The 26,212-nt window shown below is 40.7% G+C and overlaps 1 protein-coding gene across 4 annotated transcripts in view; it reads left to right on the plus strand.

The window, feature by feature from the left end:
• The window catches only part of LTBP1 (latent transforming growth factor beta binding protein 1), a 466,869-nt gene that overhangs the window by 88,593 nt on the left and 352,064 nt on the right, over positions 1 to 26,212 (plus strand). For all 4 annotated transcript variants that reach the window (XM_077486428.1, XM_077486427.1, XM_077486431.1 and 1 more), the window contains exon 3: positions 19,082 to 19,373. In XM_077486428.1, coding sequence (XP_077342554.1) covers positions 19,082 to 19,373 — 292 coding nt within the window. The remainder of the gene's footprint in view (positions 1 to 19,081; positions 19,374 to 26,212) is intronic.

Below are 26,212 nucleotides of genomic sequence, written 5' to 3' on the forward strand. Positions count from 1 at the left end.
GGTCACTTGCTAAATCACACTTTGTGCAAACTGAGATGAATCATGCAAATGTAATAGTTTATGCTGCTCACAGTTCAACTCATTACTAGCCAAGAAATACAGTGTTGCAATTTAAACTGCCATCCTGTAATTAATTAATTGAAACACATCATACACATAATGAGCATCATGAAAACTGGCAAATTTCATAGACACTTACAACACCGACATATCTATGGACAGCCTACCCATTGTAGAAAAATGACATGGAAAAACAGCAGCAGTATACATGTCTTCTGAGAAAAATAACACAACTCCAAGAAGTAAATAAGACCATCAAGTGCTAAAGCCATTAGTTCTTTGGCAGCCAGAGCTGTGTCAGAAGCCAAGTGGAAGTCACCGGACTTTATTATCTATGGTGTGAGATTTATTTCAATAGGTCGAAGGGACGTTGTTGTGTCTGTTTTTTTTTTTAAGTTTCCTTATACCATGTGATCTATTTGGCAGATAAGTCCGGGAGCTGATTATTTTTCCAGATGTTAGGGAAGGTCTATTGATGTCACCAAGTGACCGAAAACTACTGATACTTATTTTCAATATGTAAACAGGAGCCTTAAAACACTAACAAAAAAAAAAAGACTGGTCAAGCATTAACCTATTCATGACTGGGGCTATTTCATATGTTAGCAATATTTTCTCTTGTTTGTATTTCTCAGTATTTAGATTCAGCTTCTAATGATGTTTAACCCCTTTTTGTATTTACACAAGTTGTGCTGTATTTTCTGTCTTTCTTTTGGTTGACTGGTTTATAACATTGTAATGCTTGTTTATTTTTCAGAAAAATACTGCAAAAAAATTAAGAAGTAAACATTTTGTAAAATCTCAATTAACTATTCAACCACATTTTGTAAACATTCTTTTTTTTTAATAGCAGCGATACCCAATATTTTTGTGCAATTCACATTTTGTGCCTAAAGGCTAAGTTCACCTTTTTTTTCTTCCTAAAATGCAGCTCCCCTATATATCAATATAGCCGCCTTAACCACTTGCTTACTGGGCACTTAAACCCCCCTCAGTCCCAGACCAATTTTCAGCTTTCAGCGCTGATGCACTTTGAGTGACAATTACGCGGTCATACAACACTGTACCCAAATGAAATTTTTATCATTTTTTTCCCACAAATAGAGCTTTCTTTTGGTGGTATTTAGTTACAGCTCGGAGTTTTATTTTTTGCTAAACAAACAAAAAAAGATGCAAAAAAAAAAAAAAAAAATCATGTTTTAATAGTTTGTTATAAAATTTTGCAAACGGGTCATTTTTCTCCTTCATTGAAGTGCGCTGATTAGGCGGCACTGATAGGCTGCATTGGTGGGCACTGATGGGCTGCATTGGTGGGCACTGATGGGCTGCATTGGTGGGCACTGATAGGCTGCACCGGTGGGCACTGATAGGCATAGTTAAGGCGGCACTAATAGGCACAGATAAGGCGGCACCGATGGGCACAGATAAGGCGGCACTGATGGGCAAAGATGGGCACAGATAAGATGGCACAGATGGGTGGCACGGATAAGTGGCACGGATGGGCACTGATAGGTACCACAGATAGATGGGACTGATGGGCACTGATAGGTGGCACTGATAGGTGGCTCTGATAGGTGGCACTGCTGGGCACTGATGGGCGGCACTGCTGGGCACAGATGGGCGGCACTGCTGGGCACTGATGGGCGGCACTGGGGTGCAGCACCTTTGAGGCAGATTGGGTGGCACTGTGGGTGGCACTGTGGGTGGCACTGTGGGGTGGCACTGTGGGTAGCACTGTGGGTGGCACTGTGGGCACTATGGGCACTGACGGGGGGCACTTACTTTTGCTTTTATTTTACTTCAGGATGGCACTGCGGGAGGCAGGTGGGCACAGGCAGGTGGCAGGTGGTCCCTTGTATTGATGGCCATGATCGGGACTGATGTCCCGATCACGGCCGCCGGTGATCGGCTTTTTTTTTCTCTCCTCGCGCTGTCAGCGGGAGGAGGAATAATAGCCGATTACCGGCTCCGTTCTATCACATGATCAGCTGTCATTGGCTGACAGCTGATCACGTGATAAGGGGTCGGGATCGACCCCTTACACGGATCGGTGATCAGGCGAGTCTCACGGACTCGCCGATCACAGAGCGCGCCGCGCGCGCCCCTCAGTGGGCGCGCAGGCCGCTCGTAACCGGGACGACGTCAATAGACGTAGTCCCGGAAATGTAGGTCCGCGCTGATGCCGTCATTTGGCAATAGCGCGGATCTGTAGTGGTTAATGTATCTCGGTTGCAGAAAAATAAAAGCTTTCTTTGAATTTGTAAACAAGGTCTTACTTTAGCCCCTGCTGTGTTTATAGAAAACTTCATGACTTCCTGTTAGGTAGATTTGGGACGTGAGAGCCAGTAAGACACAGGGAGCAGTTTACCAGCTGACCTCATTAGCACGCACAACCTGCACCCATCAAGCTTGCATTACATCAGGGGTTTCCAACCCGCATTCAGCCCCAGAGAGTAAAGCATGCGGCCTGGGCCTGTCTGGAGGGACGCTGTGGATGCTGTGCAAACATAGCAGCTGCGGCAGCTTACATTGACAAGCCAGGCAAATGCATGCTTGGAGAGATGGCGGGTATGCCATGCAAACCTAGTTGATGGGTGCTGGATGTGTGTGCTAATAAGGTCAGCTGGTAAACTGCTTCCTGTGTCTTACTGGCTTTCATGTCCCAAATCTACATACCAGGAAATCATGAAGTTTTCTATGAACACAGCAGGGGCTTAGGTAAGACCTTGTTCTAAAAATCAAAGAAAGCTTTTATTTTTCTGCAACAGAGGTGCATTAATGGTATATTGGTAGATAGGGGGTTGGATTTTAGAACAACAAAAAAAGGTGAAATCAGCCTTTAAAACTTGGTCTCAAAATAATTATGCACATTTCCGTTCGCAAAGTATATTAACATTTTCAAGTCCTTTAACATACATGTTTTACTAACGTATTTTAGATGACAGTTTTTTTATTACTTTACGGTGTTTCTCACACTGTGTAACAATGTTCTTTATTATATATCAAGAGTGCTTGCCACATCCAAGTGTGGACAAGACTCAGCATTTCTATATCATGTGTTCTGGGCCTGCCCATGTGTAAAGCTCTTTTGGAGAACTGTTTCCTGATATGTCACTGACCACTTGGTGAACTATGTCACCCTCACCTCATCCTGGGCGCGTTTTGACTTTTTGGAATTATATGAAGTCAAAATCACAGTGGGTGGTAGAAAATGACTGACTATAGTATCCATTATAGTGAAAAAAGTGATACTCCACAAATTGATTTACCCCAAGCCACCTTCCCTAATATCTTTCTGGAATAAACTAATGTTTGTTCTAAGCCCTTGTACACACGGTTGGAGATTCCGACGGAATGTTTCCTATCAGACCGTTTTGTTGAATATTCCGACTGTGTGTGGTCTGCATCGAACTGTTTCCATCGGAATATCCGACGGAGCAAGTTTTCCAACTTGCCGGTAAAATTTTCCGACAAAATGCTCCTATCGGACATACTCCGATCATGTGTAGCCTACTCCGACCGACAAAGTGCCACGCATGCTCAGATCAAATTCCTAGACCAAAGCTATTGGCTACTAGCCTGAACGTAGACCCGTCATAACGAAATAACGTCATTACGTTATGTACAATCGGATTTTCCGACAACTTAGTCCGACCGTGTGTATGCAACATCACTTCCGGACCTCTTCCGGATTAATCCGTCAAAATTACTCTGACGGATTTGGTTGTCAGAATCTCCGACCGTGTGTACAAGGGCTAAATGGACTGGACTGAAGCAACTTTTTGGATGTGTGGCAATGGTTAATTGATACTTTACCAACTTTAACAAAACAAAAGATCATAAACAGCTTTGCCTTGACCTCTTGATATCTCCTTAGAACTCTTGGTCCATCTTTAAGCCTCTTTTAGGTCAATCCTTTTAACGCTTCCGATATTGGCATTCCACTGCTGGATGTTTTTCTTATTTTCTATTGTATGCACCCATATCCCATTCATACTTTCATTTATCATTCACCATTTATAGCCCTCATAGGCTTGTTTCTGTTTCAGTATGCCTTTTATCCTGAAAAATAAAATAATACATAAATAGACTATACATAGTTACATAGTAGGTGAGGTTGAAAAAAGACACAAGTCCATCAAATCCAACCTATGTGTCTGATTATATGTCAGTATTGCATTGTATATCCCTGTATGTTGTGATCGTTCAGGTGATTATCTAATAGTTTCTTGAAACTATCAATGCCCCTCGCTGAGACCACCTACTGTGGAAGGGAATTCCACATCCTTGCCGCTCTTGCAGTAAAGAACCCTCTACGTAGTTTAAGGTTAAACCTCTTTTCTTCTAATTTTAATGAGTGGCTACGAGTCTTGTTAAACTCCCTTTTGCGAAAAAGTGTTATCCCTATTGTGGGGTCACCAGTATGGTATTTGTATATTGAAATCATATCCCCTCTCAAGCGGCTCTTCTCCAGAGAGAATAAGTTCAGTGCTCGCAACCTTTCCTCATAACTAATATCCTCCAGACCCTTTATCAGCTTTGTTGCCCTTCTTGGTCCTCGCTCCATTTTCAGTACATCCTTCCTGAGGACTGGTGCCCAGAACTGGACTGCCTATTCCAGGTGCGGCCGGACTAGAGTCTTGTAGAGCGGGAGAATTATCATTTTATCTCTGGAGTTGATCCCTTTTTAATGCATGCCAATATTCTGTTAGCTTGGTTAGCAGCAGCTTGGCATTGCATGCCATTGCTGAGCCTATCATCTACTAGGACTGCCAGGTCCTTTTCCATCCTGGATTCCCCCAGAGGTTCTCCCCCCAGTGTATAGATTGCATTCATATTTTTGCCACCCAAATGCATTATTTCACATTTTTCTACATTGAACCTCATTTGCCATGTAGTTGCCCACCCCATTAATTTGTTCAGATCTTTTTGCAAGGTTTCCACATCCTGCGGAGATGTTATTGCCCTACTTAGCTTAGTATCATCCGCAAATACAGAGATTGAACTGTTTACCCCATCCTCCAGGTCGTTTATGAACAAATTAAATAGGATTGGTCCCAGCACAGAACCCTAGGGGACCCCACTACCCACCCTTGACCATTCTGAGTACTCTCCATTTATCACCACCCTCTGAACTGGCCCTTGTAGCCAGTTTTCAATCCATCTATAAAACTATAACAAATAAAATTTAATGTAAGATATATGGGGACCAAGTTTATATGCACTGCAACATTTCTCATCACAAGTCTCAAAAAAAAAAAAAAAGAATCATTAGTTCAACAAATTTATATTGTCTTTGAATGGTAAACTTGTTGGAGTGTAAAGTGCTCTTTGAGCAGTTCCACAGTGTTAATCACCCGAAATCACAAGATATTACAAAAGTACTTTTGCTGTTCTTGCAATGTTGCTTTCCAGTATAGAGAGGGGCTGTAGTAAATTTACCCACTGCCAGTTGCAGATTTCTTCTTTTTACGGGTCTCCTGTGGCCGGTGCATGAAGATCTCTGTGTCACATTTAATTATACAGCATCTCTGTCTGGACAACATGCTTGTGTAAATAACAATCACAACAACGGCCGATTCTCTTACATATTTTGATGGGATCTGTCTCTTTGGTCTCTAAGGTAGGTACCCCCAGAGAAGACATATGTTTCACATGACCCCAAATTTAAATCCCCCAAATGATCCCCAAGAAATCCATGTCTTTCTTAGTCTGTACATATCTGTGGCCAATTGTTATAAAGGACATTACAATGTTGACAGATAATCACCACCACCTCAATGTGCAATGCCTACTCACCTCAAATAAAGAACTCCTTGGATTTATTGACACTTTCAATGGTAATCCACACAAGTATCAGCTTGATCATCCATGGGTTTTCATTGCACACTGAGGTGGTGGTGATTATCTGTCAACACCTATTCCCTGCAGACTGTCACGGAGCACGGATTCATTTTATTCATCTCTCTCCAGCATTCAAGAGTTTCATTTATATAATTGTGCATGTGGACTTTTTGTATATATCTTTTAAGATCACATTTTGTCACTTATTCACTGGAGTTTATTATGAAGCATATATTTGAAATTTAGCGCACTATTATTCGTTGTTATATGTTGTGCCAGAACACATTTTAAATAGCTGCAGCTGTTTTTCATTTATATAATTTGCAACATTTTTTAGGTGTGTAGTTTTTACTCTTATCAGCACTTTAGTAATTATATTTAAAACATTACAATGTTGCTGTAGTTTGTACCATTTCCCCCAAAAAAATAATAAATAAATTCTTAACATGTTTCCAGTAGTTATTTTTTTGGTACAATTTAATGAACATCCTTGATTCTTTACAATCAAGTAATAATAAATTACCTTGGCTAAGCATGTTTATGTTCAATTACCACTTATCTTTAACATACCAGACTTCTTTTATAATTGTCTGCTAAAACTAGTAACTCTGAACATATAGTTTCATAAATCCTCCCCTTCTGATCCAGTTTTGGTAAACTCTAACCTGGACTTAGAAGTTAAAATAAACCTTTCCTGACAGAAATATGGAGGCTGATTTCTTACTGTGTACATGCTTGTTTTCTGGTTGTAGTTCAATACCTTGAGCCACTAATCCATAAATCCTGAGCTGCACACTTGTTTGATTTTAGTGCGTAATGACACCAATAGGTAAGCATAATAGTCACGCAGCTAAAATTGTGGGACAAAATATCAACATTGGCAGACATGTTTTCTTTTAAGATAAGCTAACTTAAAGGGGTTGCAAATGTTTATGTTTTTTCACCTCAATGCATTCTATGTATTGAGGTGTAAAACCTCTTGCAGTGCAGAAGCCCCCCAGTGCCCCAGTTTTACTTACCTGAACCCTCTTTTTCTCCTGCTGCGGACAAGCACACCAGTTCTAGCCGGTGTCTCGTGTCTTGATTGGCTAGACTGATAGCAGTGCAGCCATTGGCTCCCATTGCTGTCAATCAAATCCAATGAAGCGGGCCCTGGGGGCGGGGCCGAGTCATACATTCAGTGGCTATGGACGCCAAATGCTGGACTTGGGAGCTTGCCTGCAAGGTAACCTTTTCAGGGAAGCGTTTCTCTGAGGGGGTTATTTGATGTGGGGAGGAGCTGCAAGAGCTGCCGGGGGACCCCAGAAGAGCAGGTTCGGGGCCACTCTGTGCAAAACGAGCTGCACAGTGGAGGTAAGTATGATATGTTTGTTATTTTAAAAAAAATAAACCCTTACAATCACTTTAAGCCTTCACTTTAATTAAATAATCAATTCCAAATTATCTTTGGAAAATTACGTGTGCTTGGTTGATCTGTTAAAAGAAAAAATCTACTAACCTATCTTTTAACATTGAGTCTAAAAACGAGCCTCGAAATGTAAAGCAGAACTAAACTTTATCTGAACACCACAAACTGAACACGCTTTTTAATACATTTTTAATATTCAGTGCAAACTCACCCATTAATCCATGCCTGCTTGCTTTATTTTGTTGAGAAATACTTTGCAAAACATCCAGCTACTATTTCAAGCTGTGGCAATCTTGAGTAAGAAAAGATGATTTATGTTGCATTTGTTTCCTGGAATCCATCTGCCCTAAGCTCAAGCATGCAGTTAGGAGGGTATACTTAGCTGAAAAAGCCCCTCTCGCCTCCTGTAGATGAAAAACAAAAAGCTCATGAAGACTTCTGTAATGTATGTATGACATAATTTTGGCCTAGGTCAGTAACCAGGAAGCACCAGAAGAAAAGTAAAAAAATAAATAAAAAGGAAAGGTGAAACCAAGAAAATATACCATACCTTCCTATCTCTATACTAAGGCTGGTAGCATAAGAATTAAAAAAAGTTAATGTTGATTGAGAGAGTTTAGTTCCACTTTAAGTCACACACCTAGAATACTTAACCTGATTCCAAACCTCTATTTCTAAATATCAAAACCTAATAATGCTTTTAACTGTAGCATAAAAACTGCTGACAGCATAGTGTCCACACAAACTGATAGATATGATGCTTTTGATGTAGGCCTATTCCTTGGCAATTTCCTCCAGTTAAAAAAAAAAAGTAGATTTTCGATCATGGAAAAAATGTTAGAAATGTGATGTTGTGCTTGGATAAAACTTTTATCTATCAGTGACAAAAAAGCAATCCAAAATAAACTAATCTTGAAGCCTTGACTTCCCAACTCCACCCTGGAGCTTGAAAAACAGAAAATACATGGAGATACAAGTTTTGAAAATAATGCCAAATTGTTAAACTATAACCTAAAAAAGTCATAAGTAAAGCATGTTTGGCGGAGAAACCTAAAAATACGCTTTCTTTGACTAGACACAAAGGACATCGGCCTGAGTGCACTGTGCTACTGATTTTAGGGTTAATAAAAAATTAAGTCAGTGAATTTTTGCAGTAAACTGGCAAAGCAAGACATTACTAAGCTGCTTCTGTTTGTAGATGTCATTATAAATAGGCTTCCAAATGATTTACGTGTATGAATAACAATGTAGAAAAAATGATGGAAAATCGATTTAAGAGAAGTTGCTAAAGAACTTAAGAGAAGTTCCCTTCCTGGTTTCCTCCATAAAAAAAAAAGGATAATGCCAGGTTTAGATTCATGCCAATTACTGGTTAAATTTAGACAAACATTATAAGAAACTCTATACATTTTAGCTACAAAACAAACTTTGCTGAGCTATTCTTAACCTCATCAATATAGGGCAACATAAATGTAGACATTGCCCAGAGCAGTGTTATAATTCGGCAACGCAAAAAAAAAATATATATAAAAAATCTATTTCCAATAAAGAAAAATATTAGCATAATAAACATTTCATGTACAGACGCCATTACATTTTTACAGAGGTTTATCTTAAACCCTAAAAATTTTATTGAAATGTTTTATAGCAGAGTAAAAAGCAATGTGTTTTAGAATACACACTTTATCTAGGAGTGGTTTATGGTTTTACCTCTCTTAAGTCCCATACACACTATCAGATTTTCTGCTGAGTTTTTCCTTCAGATTTACCAAAACCATATAATATGAGGTCAAACCTTAGGAGTTTCAATGTGTATGCAATCAGACAGGCCCTTGCACTACATGGTTTTGGTAAATCTGAAGGACAAACTTAGCAGAAAATCTGATAGTGTGTATGGGGCTTTAAAGTCCAACTCCACCCAAAACTATTTTTATTTTTCAATAGAGTAGGGAATGTTTAGCGCTCCTTTTAGGTTTTTGTTGCTATTTTTTGTCCTTATTTGGAAGATTTAGCCTCACTTCATATCAGGACAGGATATGATGAGGAATCTCTCCAATGAGGACTCATTTTTTTTGCACAAATAGTAAGGGGTAGAATGCCCGATAATAGCTATACTACTGTCAGTTCAAAAACAAGCAAATGGTGCAAGACAGGAGCTTCCCACTCATCAACCAGTGTACAAAGAAAAGGGGAAAGGCAGAGTGAATGAGCAAGCTATAAATGAATCTATAGATCAATTGTTAACCCCAGAAAGCCTATGTTAATAAAGCCTGTATTCGGTTCCACACAAAACCAGCCGCTGCTGCTCATAAGAATGAAATGACTTCTAAGAAAATAAAATGGCACAGCAGAGAGTGCCAGACTAAGTGCAGTAGTATGAGCACCGTTTTTATTAAAGACCATGGGTCCACAAGGTAGATGGTCAGGATGCTGCTGTAGCCACCAGCATGATCAGATGCTGCTGTAAGATGAGCCAGGTAAGGTCGAGAACCAGACTGGTACACACGGGGGCACAGGAAGCAGAGGGGGATGATTACGGGTTTCAAAGCCCTTCTTTTTCTTCCTCAAACTGAAGCAGCAGGCCTTTGAAATGCGTAACCACGCCCCTCTGCTTTCTGTTCCACCCACAGTGAAGACACTTCTGGTACAGTGCCACTGTGTGTTCCAGCCTGGTTCTTGGCATTACCTTGGCTCATACTGTGCTCTGTGCTCATACTACCACGCTTAGTCTCGTTCTCTCTGCTATTTCATTATAGAAGGCTACTATTATTTCATTATAGAAGGCTACTGCCTTCTTGGGTGACAGGCAGTACCTTATTTACTTGTACGGGTGTCACAAGGATAGAAAGTGAAGGAAAATCCAGGGAGAAACAAAACCTGGCCTAATGTTAACTCTATCCAAAGCATACTCGCTAGAGGTTTTACTTCAACGTAAAGTAGAGTTTTTCTTCAAATGTTTTTCTTCTTAGCTCAATATGGTTCTTAAAATAATTACAAACGTAATTCAAGAAGGTTTATAAGGCCAGCTCCATAGTGGAATACTGTGATTCTGGAACAAAGTACTGCAGTAGGATACCTGCCATTAGTGGAGGGCTAATAATTGTGTTTTTAAACCAAACTTCCTTATTGGCTTATGAGTGTGTGTCAGGATTGCAAAACCAGAATTGTTTTTGCATTCTCTTAAAAAGAGTCCTGAGATGAACCTGTCAGTAACATGCACATGAATTTTGCTGACCTGTTCACTTTCTATGCCATTCTTCTAATAAAAAAAAGAAGAGAAACAAAATACAAATATAAAAAGCAGGATATTGTTTTAAGTGAGGAGCTTTTGAAATTGTTAGATATTATCAGTTAAAGAAGACCAAAGTTTAATGAAGAAGCACAATGTTGTTTTAAAATGCCTCCGGTTTGTACTTTTACTTACCTAATGGGAGTGATGCTATTATGTGGTTCAGGACCTGACAACTTGTAAAAGGTTTGTTCATACCCATCAGTGCCACTACATCATGCTACCTAACTTCATACAATGTTTATGTTAAACAAAATGAGAAGGTTCCTATTGTAATGGCTTGCTGACATGGTGGGAACACACTTAGTTACTCCTTGTGCAATTATTTGTTCTTATCTGGACTCAGGGCCGGTGCTACCACTAGGCAAACTAGGCAGCCGCCTAGGGCACACTGCTGCCTAGGGGCGCCTTCCCGCTGACTTCCCTCCATGTCTGCATGGTCTGCAGGCTGCAGCATGTAACTAACTCAGTCTCAGGCAGCTGCCCCGTCTTTCCGGTAGTGTAATTAGAGACGCAGCCCAGCACTGGAGCCAGCGCTAGAGGAAGTAGAGTCCTTCCTGTATAGCCCCGCCTCCTGTCACATGGGCAGGGTAAAGTGGGTGGAGTCAGGTGTGGAGCCAATGGGGGCGACAAAATGAGGTTTCGCCTAGGGTGTCAAAAATCCTTACACCAGCCCTGTCTGGACTTACCAGTTTGATTCATGGGGTACTGTTTTTTTCTTCTGAGGCTGACTTATGGCAAATATAGTCTATAGGTTTAAATGTGTGACTTTTTTTAGATGTTAACATTGTGGCCAACATTTAAAATAATTTGCATGGAGACCCTAATGGGATTGAAAAGAGAAGTGCACCACGTGCTAAAGCACTTGTGGGTGTGGTCAAAACGTAAGCGTGATCAGTGAAGTAGGTGTGGCATCTTGGCTTGTAGTGTGGCACGCTTTCCCCTTTACTTTGCTGTAATTTAGATAAAATAGGGTCTGAGATATACTGAAGAAAAAGTGGGAGTAAAATAAGTCTCATCATTGGTGTCAGTGGCAGCAGTTATAACCCACAGCATTGGTGTCAGTAGTTGCAATAATAACCAACAGCATTGATGTCAGCAGTCACAGTAACAACTCCCAGCATTGGTTTCAGTGGTTACGCTAACAACTCCCTGCATTTGTGCCAATGGCTACAAAATAACTCATAGCATTGATATCAGTGGTAGCAATAAAAACCCCTAGCCTTGGTGTCAGTGGCTGCAACAATATCCAACTGCATTGGTGTCAGTGGTAGCAATAATAACCCCCATCGTTGGTGTCAGTGGGAAAGGAAATAAACCACAGCATTGGTGCCAGTGGCACTGCTAATACCCTACCCACTACTGCCAAATGCCAAGGGCCCCGTCGGACATCTCATGGGAAATAGGTACTGCAGGACAGTGTTAAAAATCCTGGAACTGCTAATTGGTCTCTACTTTCCTTAGAGAAGAGAGAAGCATTCCAGTGCCTTACATGCTCATAAACTATGATTCTCTTCCTATACCCCTTCGCTGTAAATGAGCAGAGTGGGAATACAGTATAAAGTTCCCAGGTGCATCATTTCAACTAGTGAACCCTGGAAACATTTTATCTTTATCGTGGGCTACTCATGTGAGCAAAGCATTATGCGCACAATGATAATAGCAGTGAAGAGCATATGAAGCTAGGCTAAACTGCGGTCAAACTTTTTAACTGTCTAGTTTTATAAATATTACAGAGTGTGAGCAAGTTCTGATGAGTTCATACATTAGCATGTAGATTGGTTATGGAGACAGGCACTGTCAGCTTATCATTTGTATGAATGGTCTTTTACAAAAACCAGAGGTATTTTGAATGTTGTAATTCTTGTTTTAGAGAGTCCTTGTAAATAAGGCTGCATTTATACTTTTTGCCCGTCTGTGCCAACTGACTTTTGCCCCCTGTGTATGCTCACTTGAGAAATGGCACTGTTATAAATATAATTAGAGTGTATACTTTTATTATTTATTGACCAACATGGTACTTTCTTCCTGCAATTCACTGCTGATAGCCCAATTATTTTATTATTTGTGTCTGCTAGTCAGTAATTTGTTTTCTGTATTGCAAAATACACAAAATTTTGCAAATACGTTTGGATCAGCAAAGGATTAAAATGTATGTAAATCCAAAACGTGTTACTTTTAAGTTTTGGGGAAGTGAGGGCTTAGATAGAATACCTGTCAGGGTTTTATTGCTTAAAATATTGTGAAAATATACCTGCGGTAGGAACTAAAACAGAAAGCAGCTATGCACTATAACCTAGATACCAGGCACAATAAAAATATAAAAATAAAGCGCAGCACTAAAACAAATAAAGTGCATTCTGTGTATTAACACAGTAATGTAATTAATGAAAAATTCAATTAAAAACCATGAATCACAAATTCTGATTAAAATACAATTTGTGTCATCAGTTGTGCATGACAAATAAGACTTTGACTATGCTTATCTCTGGCTCCCTGACGTTTGGCTTGTCTGACTATCTGTATCGGTTCCAGAACTTTGGCTATGTTTTGACTATGTTTGTTCAATTTACTTTTATTATTAAACAAGTGAGATTTAACTGTACTTCTGTCTCAGTCTGATTTCATGGTTTCTGACAGTAGGCGAAGGCCATGAATTCAGAAGATACAATCAATCCACTTGTTGGTAATATTTTTTCCAGATTGGATGAGCAAGATCACCACATGGATCAGTTTGCCATGGTGTTACAAACGCTCCTGAGTCGCCCGGTGGAATCACCCACTGTGGCTGCTCCAATACAACTTTTGTTGCAGTCTGTCCCTGTTGCTGCTCCATTCTCTGTGCAGGCACCCACCTCGAGTATTACCTCTATAAGAGATATGTCTGGTTTCGCTCCGCTTCCCCAGTGATTTGGGGGCGATCCAGTTCAATTCAGAGGGCTTCTCAACCAGGTTGAGATATACTTTGAGATACTGCCCCAGGCGTCTCCTATGGACAGAAGCAAAGTAGGTTTCATGATATCTTTGCGTTCTGAGAGAGCTTTGGCCAGGGCAAACCCTCTATGGGAGATGCAAAAAAATGTCTTGAGTTACCCTGAGTTTGTGGCCTCATTTAAAAGGGTATTTGATGTTTTTACATGCTCCGCTTCTGCTGCCAAGTGCCTTATGTCCATCAAACAGAATATGAGAACTGTTGCTGACTATGCCATTGAATGCCATACTCTGGCAGCAGAGGTTGCTTGGAACAATGAGGCCCTTGTGGCTGCTTTTTTTCATGGTTTCTTGAATTCCATCAAGGCTAAGATATACCCACTGAGCTGGAGAGGTTGACCATGTTTGCTATCCTCATTGACTCCAGACTCAGAGAAAGACTCTCTTTTAAGGAGCACTTGCAGAAGCCTCCTGTATGTTTGCCTCCAAGCTTTGCAGTCTCACCCGTGCTTCCCTCACCTCCCATGCCTCCTGGTACCGAGTCGGTCAGTGAAGATGAACTCATGCACTTTGGCTTCACGTGCCTCTCTGCGGATGAGAGATCCTTTAGGAGGAGGGAGTGATTGTGCCTTTATTGTAGACAGGCAGGTTAAAAGACTTGGCTGACATCCCTTCTGGCTTCAAATCCTGCTTGCTGTTTGACTACGCTCATCTCTGGCTCCCTGATGTTTGGGTTGTCTGACTATCCGTTCCGGTTCCTGAACTCTGGCTATGTTTTGACTACATTTTTTCTATTTATTTTTATTATTAGATAAGTGTGATTTAACTGTACTTCTGTCTCAGTCTGCTTTCATGGTTTCTGACAACTTCCTTCTATGGATTCCTCATGAACTTTTTGATGCACGGAATTGCACTGCTTTTTATATAACACACTGTTACATATGTTTGAGACTTATTTTTAGTCACTAATTTCTGAATTTGTGATTCGTGATTTTTGATTGATTTTTTCATTAATTACATTAATGTGTTTATACACAGATTGCACTTTGTTTTAGCACTGCACTTTATTTTTATGTAGGATTTTATTGCTGTCTGTCTAATGAGGAAAGCAAGTGCTTTATCTGAGTAATAGTGAAAAAGTCACTCACATTCAGATTCACTCTGCACATTGATATATTCAAAGAAAAGAGTGTCCTTCAGAACAGAAAGCGGTTGGAATCTGCAACAAAATGTGTTAAAATTTTTTGCAATGTACAGTACATTAATCACCTAGACAGGATTGTTTTTCTGTACGAAAATCAGAAGGGAAAAGTCTGAAGATGAACCGGATTTTCGGATTGTTGCATTCGACAGACAATTTGACTTTTACATCAGACAAAAGCTGGATGTGCAGGCTATAAATCTTTTGTCTCATGTGAACTCAACGTCTGATTTTCGGATGGTCAGTACAGAAATCCGTCACACAAAAGTTGAAAGTACAAACACGCATGCTCGGAATCAAGGAACGACAGGGAAGAGTTCGGTTTTGTAAGCTACCGTTCGTAATCTAGAATTAGCATTTGTGACGTGGCTATTAATGAAATGTCAAAATTCTCATCTTCTTTAATGGGATAATAGTGAAGCTGCTTTGCTGATAATACTGATGTAGTTATGCGAACGTATTTTAAAAGGCATTTGTTTTGTACGATCTGAAAATCGTGAATCAACGTTCACCAAACTTCTACTAACATGAAATTAGCAGAAGGGGCCAAAAGGGTGGCGCTTGAGAAATTAACTTCGTCTTTATACTCTCATAGTACCTCACTACATTCGTGTTTGTAAAATGACAATTTGCGGATAGTTAGCATGCTAGACAAAATACTGCACATGCCCTTTTGACAAAAATCTGTCGCTCGGTCGTCCAACAATCATACCATGTGTACAAGGCTTGTATATTAATCACTATAATTTCTGCCCATAGGTGCCCTTTTCTTTTTTTAGAAATTGAGTCCATGACCAGTCACTGATGTCAATGCTGATTCCTTCTAAAAGTGCTTCAACCCAAATGCTCATGTATCTCTGTTGAAGCAATATGTTACATTATGACTCTGTAATATACTATTATATAACTAATATATACTAATATATATTAATAATAATGCACACAGAACATTTTTTGACACTACTGTTAAGGGTGTCTGGTGTTTTTGTGTTTTTTGTTCTGCCTCTAAACACCTGCATGTTAGCATGTTAGCCTATGGAATTAATTTACTAAATCTGGAGATTGGAAAATCAGTTTCTGCTCTGCAGAGAAACCAATCGGCTTCCAGCGTGTCAAAGCTTAACTGAACAAACTAAAGTTAGAAGCTGATTGGCTGCCATGCACAGCTGACACCATATTTTTCACTCTTCAGTTTTAGTAAATCAACCCCAATGTGTCCATTCACACATAGGTGTTTAGAGAAGTTTATAGGCAGAGAACAAACAGTGCCAGTGCATCCAGGAGCAGCGGCATTCTGGCAGAAAAAAACACTTGATGCATGTTAACCTCATTTAAATGTGCATTATTTAATTTCAGTGGCCAAAATAAATTACTATGAATTGATGCCTAACTACTTTGACATGCCCAAAATGTGCCTAAAGGTGTTACACAGGTTTACAAGCGTCAAACTTTTTCTTCTGCCTAAACACTGCTGTCAGGAGGAAAAGCATCTAGGAGAGATAGTAAAAAACCTTCAGTGTGTATTATCCCTAATATATTATGAGTTTTGAGTTATAAATATAAATTTCCATCTACAACACCACGTTGTCATCCTCCATGCTTGCTCCTCTTTCTACATGCAGAACCAGGCCCCATCTGCCAAAACCCTGGCAAACAGACAACACCAGAAGTCTCAAGAGACACAGCCGTGCTCTTGAGCAAGCATGGCGTAAATCTAAATCCCTGCAAGACTTTACCCTCTACAAATCTGCCCTGCTCAAATACAGCTCCTGCCTCCACACTGCACTCCACACTAAACAAACCTATTACAACACTCTCATAAAAACCCTCTCATCCAAACCTGACCAACTCTTTTCTACCCTTAATTCCTTACTTCACCCCCACTGCTCCCACACACAAACTTGCTTACTGTTCAACAGATTGCCAACCATTTCAATAGCAAAATCATCAGAATTCGCAAGGAGATATCCAGCATTCAAATTCTTCCCCTACCCAACACATCGTGTCCAACACTACACTCAATACACTCTTCCTTTTGCCCAGTTACCACAGATGAAGTTGATAAACTCCTCTCCATTGCCCACCTCACTACCTGTCCCCTGGACCCTGTCCCCTCTCAATTACTGCGACCACCTTCCCACTCTATCCTAAACTCCCTAACCCACATCTTCAACCTCTCTTTCTCCTCCGGCATCTTTCCTTCCCTGCTCAAACATACACTGGTTATCGCCATACTCAAAAAACCTTCACTAGACCCCACTTGTTTGAATAACTTAAGACCCATCTCCCTGCTCCCGTTTACCTCCAAGCTCATTGAACGCCTTGTCCATGACCGAATGAGTCGCTACCTCACAGACAACAACCTTCTCGACCCCATACAGTCTGGCTTCCGCCCACAACATTCTACTGAAACTGTCCAAACTCACCAATGACCTACCAACTGCTAAAACCAATAGGCACTACTCCATACTTTTAGACCTCTCTGCTGCCTTTGACACAGTTAACCACTTGCTCCTCCTCAGCAAATTATACTCCCTTGGCTTCCATGATTCTGCTTTATCCTGGTTCTCCCCCTACCTATCTCAGCGCACTTTCAGTGTCACTTACAACTCCATCTCCTCCAGTCCCCTTCCTCTCTCTTTTGGGGTACCCCAAGGCTCCATCCCGGGCCTTTCCTATTCTCACTCTATACCTCTTCCCTGGACAGCTGATAACCTCCCATGGCTTCCAAATACCACTTCTATGCTGAAGACACCCAGATCTATCTCTCCACTCCTCAACACCCCCCCTCGATCTCCGCACAGATCTCAAACTTACTGAATGACATATCGATATGGATGTCACACCACTTCCTCAAACTCAATCTTTCTAAAACTGAGCTTGTTATATTTCCTCCTTCACGGTCCCCCCCGTGACTCCACCATTAATATCAACAACACAACCATTGGTCCCTCCACACATGCCAGGGTCTTGGGTGTAATCCTTGACTCTGACCTCTCCTTCAGCCCCCCCATATCCAATCACTGGCTAAATCCTGCTGCCTTAACCTCCACAACATCTCCAGAATTCAACCCTTCCTGACTAATGACACCACAAAGCAACTTATTCACTCCTTGATTATTTCCTGCCTTGACTACTGAAACTCACTCCTTAATGGCCTACCCTTAAGCAGGCTATCCCCCCTTCAGTCTATTATGAATTCTGCTGCTAGACTAATACACCTCACTAACTGATCCATGACTGCTGCTCCTCACTGCCAATCCCTTCACTGGCTCCCCCTACCCCACCATGTAAAATTCTAAATGCTAACCATAACATACAAGGCCATTCACAACATTGCCCCATCTACATCACCAACCTCATCTGCAGATATCGCCCAAATCGTCCCCTCTGCTCCTCCCAGGACCTCCTGCTCTCTAGTTCCCTTGTTACCTCCTTCCATGCTCACCTTCAAGACTTCTCCAGAGCCTCTCCCATTCTCTAGAACTCCCTGCCCCAGTATATCCGATCAGCCCCTACCCTGTCCACCCTTGGGAGATTCCTGAAAACTCGTTTATTCAGGGAAGCCTATCCCACACCCACCTAACTGTCCCCGAACCACCCCCATCAAATCATTCTCTGCAGCTATTACCTTTTGTACCACCCTCTCCCTTTAGAATGTAAGCTCTACGAGCAGGGCCCTCCTGTACATTTTGTGTTAAACTGTACCGTAATTGTGTTGTTTCCCCCCCCCTATACATTGTAAAGCGCTGCGTAAACTGTTGGCGCTATATAAATCGTGTATAATAATAATAATAAATTCTAGTACAAATATAGGTAGCATTATTTTCAACCTCAAATTTTAGAGTTCTGCTTTGAAGGTTACAAAAAGGACACCTCATTTTATATGCCATAGGTCCTATTCTTCCTTTGCTTAATATTTTATTAGTTAAGTACAGTGTTTGCTCTATTCATTGCCAAAATGGCACTAGTTATGTATTTCCATGACTGAAGCATTTAAACATATAGCAACTGTCAAATGTGTAAAAAGCCATTATCAACATATTTCCTAGCTCCAATGCATTTTTATTGGTGGTGTGTCTAATAAGAAATGAAAAGCAAGACTATGGTATTTTTGTGGTTTAAAGGGTTTATTATTGTTTAAAAAAAAATACTTGTAATAATACAACAAGCAAAAGCTTGTGATTTATTTTCCCTTGAAAGTTGCTGGATCTGGGCTGTTTTTCTACTTTTTGACCTTCGCTTTATATCTGACAATTGTAATTGTATTGCTAGGGTTCTTTAATGTAATATTTTCCCCCTTTTTCTGATATGCTGATCTTTATATTCTTGTTGTCTTTTTCAATAGCAAACTGCTCTCCGCCTTGTCAAAATGGTGGAATGTGCTTACGCCCACATCTCTGTGTGTGCAAACCTGGTACCAAAGGTAAAGTCTGTGAAGAAAGAGCAACCCAAGGCACATCTTCCAGAACAGGAAACCAAGGTGCAGGTGCTCCAGCCCCACCCATACGTCCAATTCCTCAACAAGCTGCTCGGCAGCCCATACCAAGGAAAGTACAGTTCTCTCCAGAACAAAGCCAAGGTGGACAAGTTACACTGGCACTTAAACAAAAGCCGCACATTATCTTGTCACAACCACAGTAAGTATAAATGAGAAATTCATACCCTTTCTTTTTGACAAACAAGACTTAAAATTTGCAAAAACCTATAATTTGCCTTTTTACTTGATGGAAAGCAGTGTTACTTACAGAGTAATATAACCTCACCAGGCTCCATTCCCCTGATCTGTTTTGGCCTTTTACAAGGCTTAATTGTAGACATACAACCTCTAGTCTACAATAAAATACTGTATATACTCGAGTATAGGCTGACCCGACGATAAGCTGAGGCACCCGATTTAACCACAAAAAACAGGGAAAACGTATTGACTCGAATATAAGCCTATGGTGGGAAATGCAGCAGCTACTGGGTAAACAATGCCCACCTGCAGCCTCACTGTGCCCACCTGCAGCCTCACTGTGCCCATTTGCAACCTCACTTTGCCCATTTGTAGCCTCACAGTGCCCATCTGCAGTCTCATTGTGCCCATCTGCAGCCTCATTGTGCCCATTTGCAGCTGTACCTTTGATAACTAAAACAGCGACTGTCTCCCACTGTATCATGCAGTCTGTTTGGCGGCCGTCCATTGTAACAAAGCTCCGTCTCCTCCTCATCCATGATAGACGGAACACTGATACAGTTTCTCAGCATTGTATCAGTGTTCCGTCTATCACGGACAAGGAGGCTGCACCCTCACTTGATTATAAGCTGTAGGGGATTTTTCAGCCTAAAAAATGTGCTGAAAAACCCAGCTTATACTTGAGTATATACGATAATTAATTAATTATCTACTGAAAGGACTAAGAGAATGAATCAAGATACAGTAGTGCAGCTTGCCTTCTGCTTGAATTATATTATGGGACAATGATATGATGGCTAATTGGATGCCAATGGCCTTTCACTGACTGGTAATCTCCCTTCAGTATTAAACAAAATTATTTTTGTGAATTTTCAATATTGGGTTTTAAATAATAATTACCCCTTGTTAGGTGCTAAACATATCATTTTTCATCATTCTGTAATTTCCAGCCATAAACACTCCAGATGTGTTTTACCTGTTTATTCTTGATTTTGAATGCAGGATAAAGGCAAGGCACAGTTTCTTTGTCCAGTACAAAGAATGATACATGTCAGATGTACAGCACAATTTCTTGTATCCTAGTTTAATTAGATTGCCTTAGCGATGTCCTTTGCAAAGTCTCCCTGCTAATATTGCTGACACTGCTACATCACCTGGCACAGGTCTTGGCTCTACTGCTGCATTCTTTGTAATGTCAAATAAATTCAGAAATCAAGAGGATGCAGGAACCTTGCTCATTATGACTAGGACAGATTGCTGGAGCTAACAACTCAGGTGGATATTTCATTGATGGAATCTAGAATAGATACAACGTACTATAGGCTATTATAAACCTGTGGGCGATTCAACCTGTCGACATTTGCCCAGAGAACTGTAGATCAATCATGGGTGGACTAAGGACTTGTTCACCCCAAATGCTTTTTAATCGCATCTTGAACGCATACACAATAAAATGTTTTCCAATCAGCCTTATTCGGAGCTGTGTGTTCAGTTCCAGGGCTTTAAAACAAAAGCAGCATGCAATTTTTTATTTTGCACCAAAATGTTTGCAAAAGCGTGTAAATGTACTGGAATGTACATAATTGTGAGAGGGATCCTCAGCACTCAGTAAAAACACATGTGGAAACATACACTGAACACATGAATTGTGGTGTAAACTAGTTCTAATGCTTTACCATTTATGTTTGAGAGTTTGCAGCAGTATAAATCCACATTTGTGCGTGCATGTACCTGAAACATCTGCATTTTCCATTTTTTAATGTGCTGGCATGCAGGGAACAATTATGTTGGCAGAGAATGTAGTATGACATTTAATTATATTAAAATCTAATAGAATGTATCTGAGGGTCAGTATGACATTAAATGATTAATGCTGTTCATCTCAATAGCATATGATGGTAGGCATGGCTTTCACGTATAATAAGACTCTGGGCAAATTTATAATCTTCAAAAAAATATAGTTTATGTTTGCTTATATTTCCAGAAATGCTGAAACAACAGCATATACTTTATAACCAAAAAAACAAAACTAAAACTTGTGCTTAATGAAAATAATCCAACAAAAATATTCTACCATAAAAATAAATAATTAAGACCGCAGCAGCTGTTGCAAAGGTACTAAAACCCTAAATAATGAAGTAATAAGAATAAACAGCGCTAGCAGATTAAATTAGTGACATATAGTGAACAAAATGAAAAAACCCAATCAAATGGTGCCAAATATAAAAATACCACAATCAAATGGTGCCAAATATGAAAAACGCATTCAAACAGTGATAAATGCTAGCAAACAATGGTAGGTGCTTTCCAATAATAATTCAGCATTAGTGAATGAAATATTGAACCAGAAGGAAATTAAGTTCATGTAATAATAAGTGCTTTTTGATGGTACTTCAGTAGATTTGATTTCAGTTGGATAGTCTCCCTCTAGGTGTCCCCACTCACCAAATATGATGGACCCCTATCTGTGCAGTCCAGGAGTCAGTAAGAGCTTTGGATTATTGTTGACAAAGCATAACATTTCTTGTGGAGGTGGTGATATAAAACTCGGAAGGTTCCAAGGTATAAATAGATATCCAGGTAATGGAGAAAAGGAAAAAGAAAATATACATGTGAAGTACTGCCGGTCTATAATGAAAACTGCGCTGCTAACTAACGTCACTCACGAGACAGTAGGTAAAAAACAGACATCATCTTGCCCATGGATTGCAAATCAGCGGTGTGCGTTCCAAGAGACCCGGAAGTAGCGTCACTGGTTCGATAAGCCGGAAATACATATGTGATTGGGTTTTTTCATTTGGTTCACTAGATGTCACTAATTTAGTCCGCTAGCGCTGTTTATTCTTATTACTTCAGCATATACGTTATGATCCGACTAATTATTATTCAACTAACTTTTGGATCCAGGACATTCTCCTCTTCTTAGCTTGTCTCCAAAAAAAAAAACTGTGTTTGAGCTTTGTTAACACTTTGCTTAGTTTTATAATGTTCACAAAATCTTCCAAAGTTTATTGTTTCTATGCCAAAATACTAACTCACTAGATGTGGTAGGGGGTGGGTTTCACCTAAATTGGTATTGAACTCTTGCAAATTTGCTGACGGGTAAGGTTTTTATGACAGAAAAGACTCTATTGGTCTCTCTGTCATAAATGCCACCCCCTGCCTGTCAGCTGTCATGTACACTGACCTGTGCATGCGCATGTGCACATTTACAGCACCTACTCGGTGCCGTGGCGATGCAACTCCTGTGCATATGCGGGAGAATGACGTCATTGTGGGCCATTCAAGCAGCCGAACAGATGGAACCCAGAAGGAAGATCAGGCGAAGATGGAAGTGCCTGGGACTAGCAGGTGTGGTAACAGTGCATACTTGAGGGACACATTATGACAGGTAAGTCTACCATAATGTGTCAAATTTTAGCACAAACCTTCAGGGGACTGGGTTATTTAAAAAAAAAAAAAAAGTTGAATACCATTTTACCTTCTGTAAATATAGATTGCTCCTTGGATAAGTATGTATCTTCTACAATTTAAAGTCAAACTTCACCCTCTCAATTAAGATTGACTATTTTTTAATCCTTATGCTGCTAGTATTAGTAAATAGGAAAACATGTCATATTTACTTTTTCTAAACCTTTTTTTTTTTTTTTTACATTTTTGCAGTTACTTCCTGGTTTCCAGGCCTAGGCAAATGATGTCATACATCCCAGGAGTCTTCAGGAGGGAAAGAGGGGTTTTCTCAGCTAAGCACACCCTCCTGCTTGCATGCCTGAGCTGAGGACAGATGGATTCCAGGAAGTAAATGCTACATGATACATCTACCCTTACTCAAGATGGTCATGACCAGAAATCACTCAAGTGATTTCTTGAGTTTTCTTTGAATATTATAAATGAACTAAAAAAGTGTTTTTGGTGTGTGGAGCTCAGATCAGACGCAGTGTTGTTTCGCTTTAAGGAAGCGACTCTCTCTTTCACATAGAAAATATAATAAAAAATAAATGTGGCTAAGCATCGGGAATATGGGGCAGCTGTAGAATATTTACCTGGAAAAGTACAAAGAGATTGAAGCTTATAATTTTGATTTTCTTTTACTTACAGTTTTGATGATACCAGTAAACAGGACAGATAGGGTGAAACGAGAGCAGATGTAGCAATAAAAATCTAAAAGGTGTTCTAATTGATCTATACTCTGTCCAAAACTAAAAAAAAGTTTTGCCTTTAGTTATTCTTTAACCTATGTTTGATAGTTTAAGCTGGTGATACATGGATCGAAATTTGGCCAGTTCATAAGAAACCAGCTGAATTTTCGATCCATCTATGGCCAACTAGCAACTCATAAATCGGCTTGTTGGAAGATTTTTCTTCAATCAGCGCATGCCGCCAATCGTATGCAGCGCAGATCAGTGTATTCTGATGATGGAGGATTGTCAGAATACAATAACACTGTGTTGAGGATTATTGCTTCCATCCCAAATGTGTGGATGGGGGAATCGGTTAATTATGTATGGCCAGCTCTAGTGAAAATCTACTGCTGCTTTTTGATCACGTTGCACAAAAAGGAAATCTATTATCACATTTGCCTATTAGTTCAAAAAAATTTGTACTGTTGTAAATACAATCAATTCTTACTTTTCATGGAGATTGCATTATGTTTTTGGACAGCAGATGGCATTCTTTAGTCTGTGCTTGATTATCTCAGTACAAAGTACAGGCACACAGAATATTCAGAGCTTGCAAAATATGTCAGTGCATGTGAGTGACTAATATGTGGTTTGGAAAACATTTTTTATTTTTTTTGTCAGTAGCATTGAAAATCCCTTTGCCCTTTTAAAAACGAGGTAGCTTCATATTGAGGTAACTGAAACATTGTTTAAAATGTGAAGAAGGCATGTACCATGCGCTGTGCCTAGCAGTATACAGTAGATTTGATTCTTCTACAGACACAGGTGCTCTTCTAAGGGTGCATTTGGGATTGCACCCGCAGTCCCAATACATGCCCAGTGGGGGTTCCCATGATTTTGCATCCAGGGCATCAGATGTGATTGTTGCATGAGAAATTATATGCGACTAGGCGTGATTAGCTGCAGGAGCCAGCAGCCTCCCAAGCTTTCAGTGGGGCTGCCTCTCACAGCTAATCATGGGAACCCCACTGGGGTTCTTGCATGTGATTGGACTCAGGATCGGAAGCTGGCAGTGGGGTACAGGGGGGTGAAGAGGACAGGCGGTGGGGTGGTATGAAGCTGGCAGTGGAGTACAGGGGGTGAAGATGATGGGTTGGGGTGGTAGGAACCTGGCAGTAGGGTATAGGGGGGGGGTTGTAGATGACAGAGGCTGGGGTGGTAGGAATCTGGCAGTGGGGTACAGAGGGGGTGCATGACAGAGGCTGGGGTGGTAGGAATCTGGCAGTGGGGTACAGAGGGGGTGCAGATGACGGGGTGGGGTGGTAGGAAGCTGAAAGTGGGGTACAGGGGACTGAAGATGATGGGTTGGGGTGGTAGGCTCTGTACTAACGATCCAAGTATTGTAGGATCGCGCTGAAAGCGATATTTTTTGTCCGATTTTTGGATCGTGTGTACGGCCATAAGGTGGCAGTAAGGAAGAAGTGTGAGGGTAGGAAGTGGTCAACTCACCGTTGCCACACTTTCATGTATTTCAGAATCTTATCTGTTCTGGTAACCTTGATTTTGTTGTGTATCATGACCTGGGTAATCCTATATTTGGTTTCTGTGATTCTTATTGCATTGGTCTTCCAGGCTTTTGTAATTGTCTGTTTAGAGGTTGTAGTAACGTGTAGTAGTAATTTGAATTAGTCAGACATGAGATTTGGGGGAGTGTATTTTGAAGCGCTATCTGCAGGTCAGGGCTGATGGTGGTAAGGAAGAGCAAGGACAAGATTTGAAACCACTCCTAGCCAAAAGCTATTAGCAATTGGGCAGGACCAGAACACATGTAGATGAATGCCCAGCTCTCCACATCCCTGAGAGCAAGTTGCTGGGTAATTTGTGACCAAGTACCAATGAGTTAGGATCTTATAGTTCATTTCCAACGCTACAATGGTTTTTGAGGCAGATTTTGTCGACATCCAAATCTCATTCTGATCATCAGCAACCATCAGTAGTGATCATCAATAGTGACTCCCCAGTCCGTTGTCCATAGGGTCGTATATTTTGGGGAGTGCGAGGTGGTCATGTGGATCAGCTTTGAATATAAACATGAGATAAGTTCTACATCATGCGGGTGTTTACTGCATATGTATTCTTTTGTGTCATTGCAGTTACCTGCGTTCATCTATGAAGAACAATGCAGGTAACTGCACATAGTGTGAATGGGCCCATAAAGGTGGTGGAGGTTGTCAATCAATGTATCCCAGTGAGATTTTGGTCAGCCTAGAATTAAAATGAAGTGGGGGAGACAAAGGCCAGATAGAAGGAGGGATTCTTTAGAAATGAGAGTAAAGCCGCGTACACACGATCAAACAATCCGGTGGAAAAGTCCGGCAAACTCAAGTCCGCCGGACAATCCGCCCATGTGTAGCCTTCGGCGGACTTTTTTTACCCAAAAGTCCGGCGGACTAAGAAAGTATTTTTGCACTCCAATCTGTCCGCCAGACTCGCTTTTCGGCGGACAGTACGACTGTGTGTGTGCTAGTCCGCCGTACTTTTGAAATGAGCGGACTTTTCCTGCGTGGAGAAAAGTCCGCTCACTTTGAGCGCGTCTCCAGGTAGCAGGGGCCAGTGAAGGAAGCATCGCTGGCCCCGTGACCTGGTATGGACTTAAAGGGGAACCCCTACGCCGAAAAAT

The sequence above is a fragment of the Lithobates pipiens genome, unplaced genomic scaffold (genome assembly GCF_037356315.1).
Source record: "Lithobates pipiens isolate NorthernLeopardFrog02 unplaced genomic scaffold, aLitPip1_a1.2 Scaffold_18, whole genome shotgun sequence".
NCBI classification, from domain to species: Eukaryota; Metazoa; Chordata; class Amphibia; order Anura; family Ranidae; genus Lithobates; species Lithobates pipiens.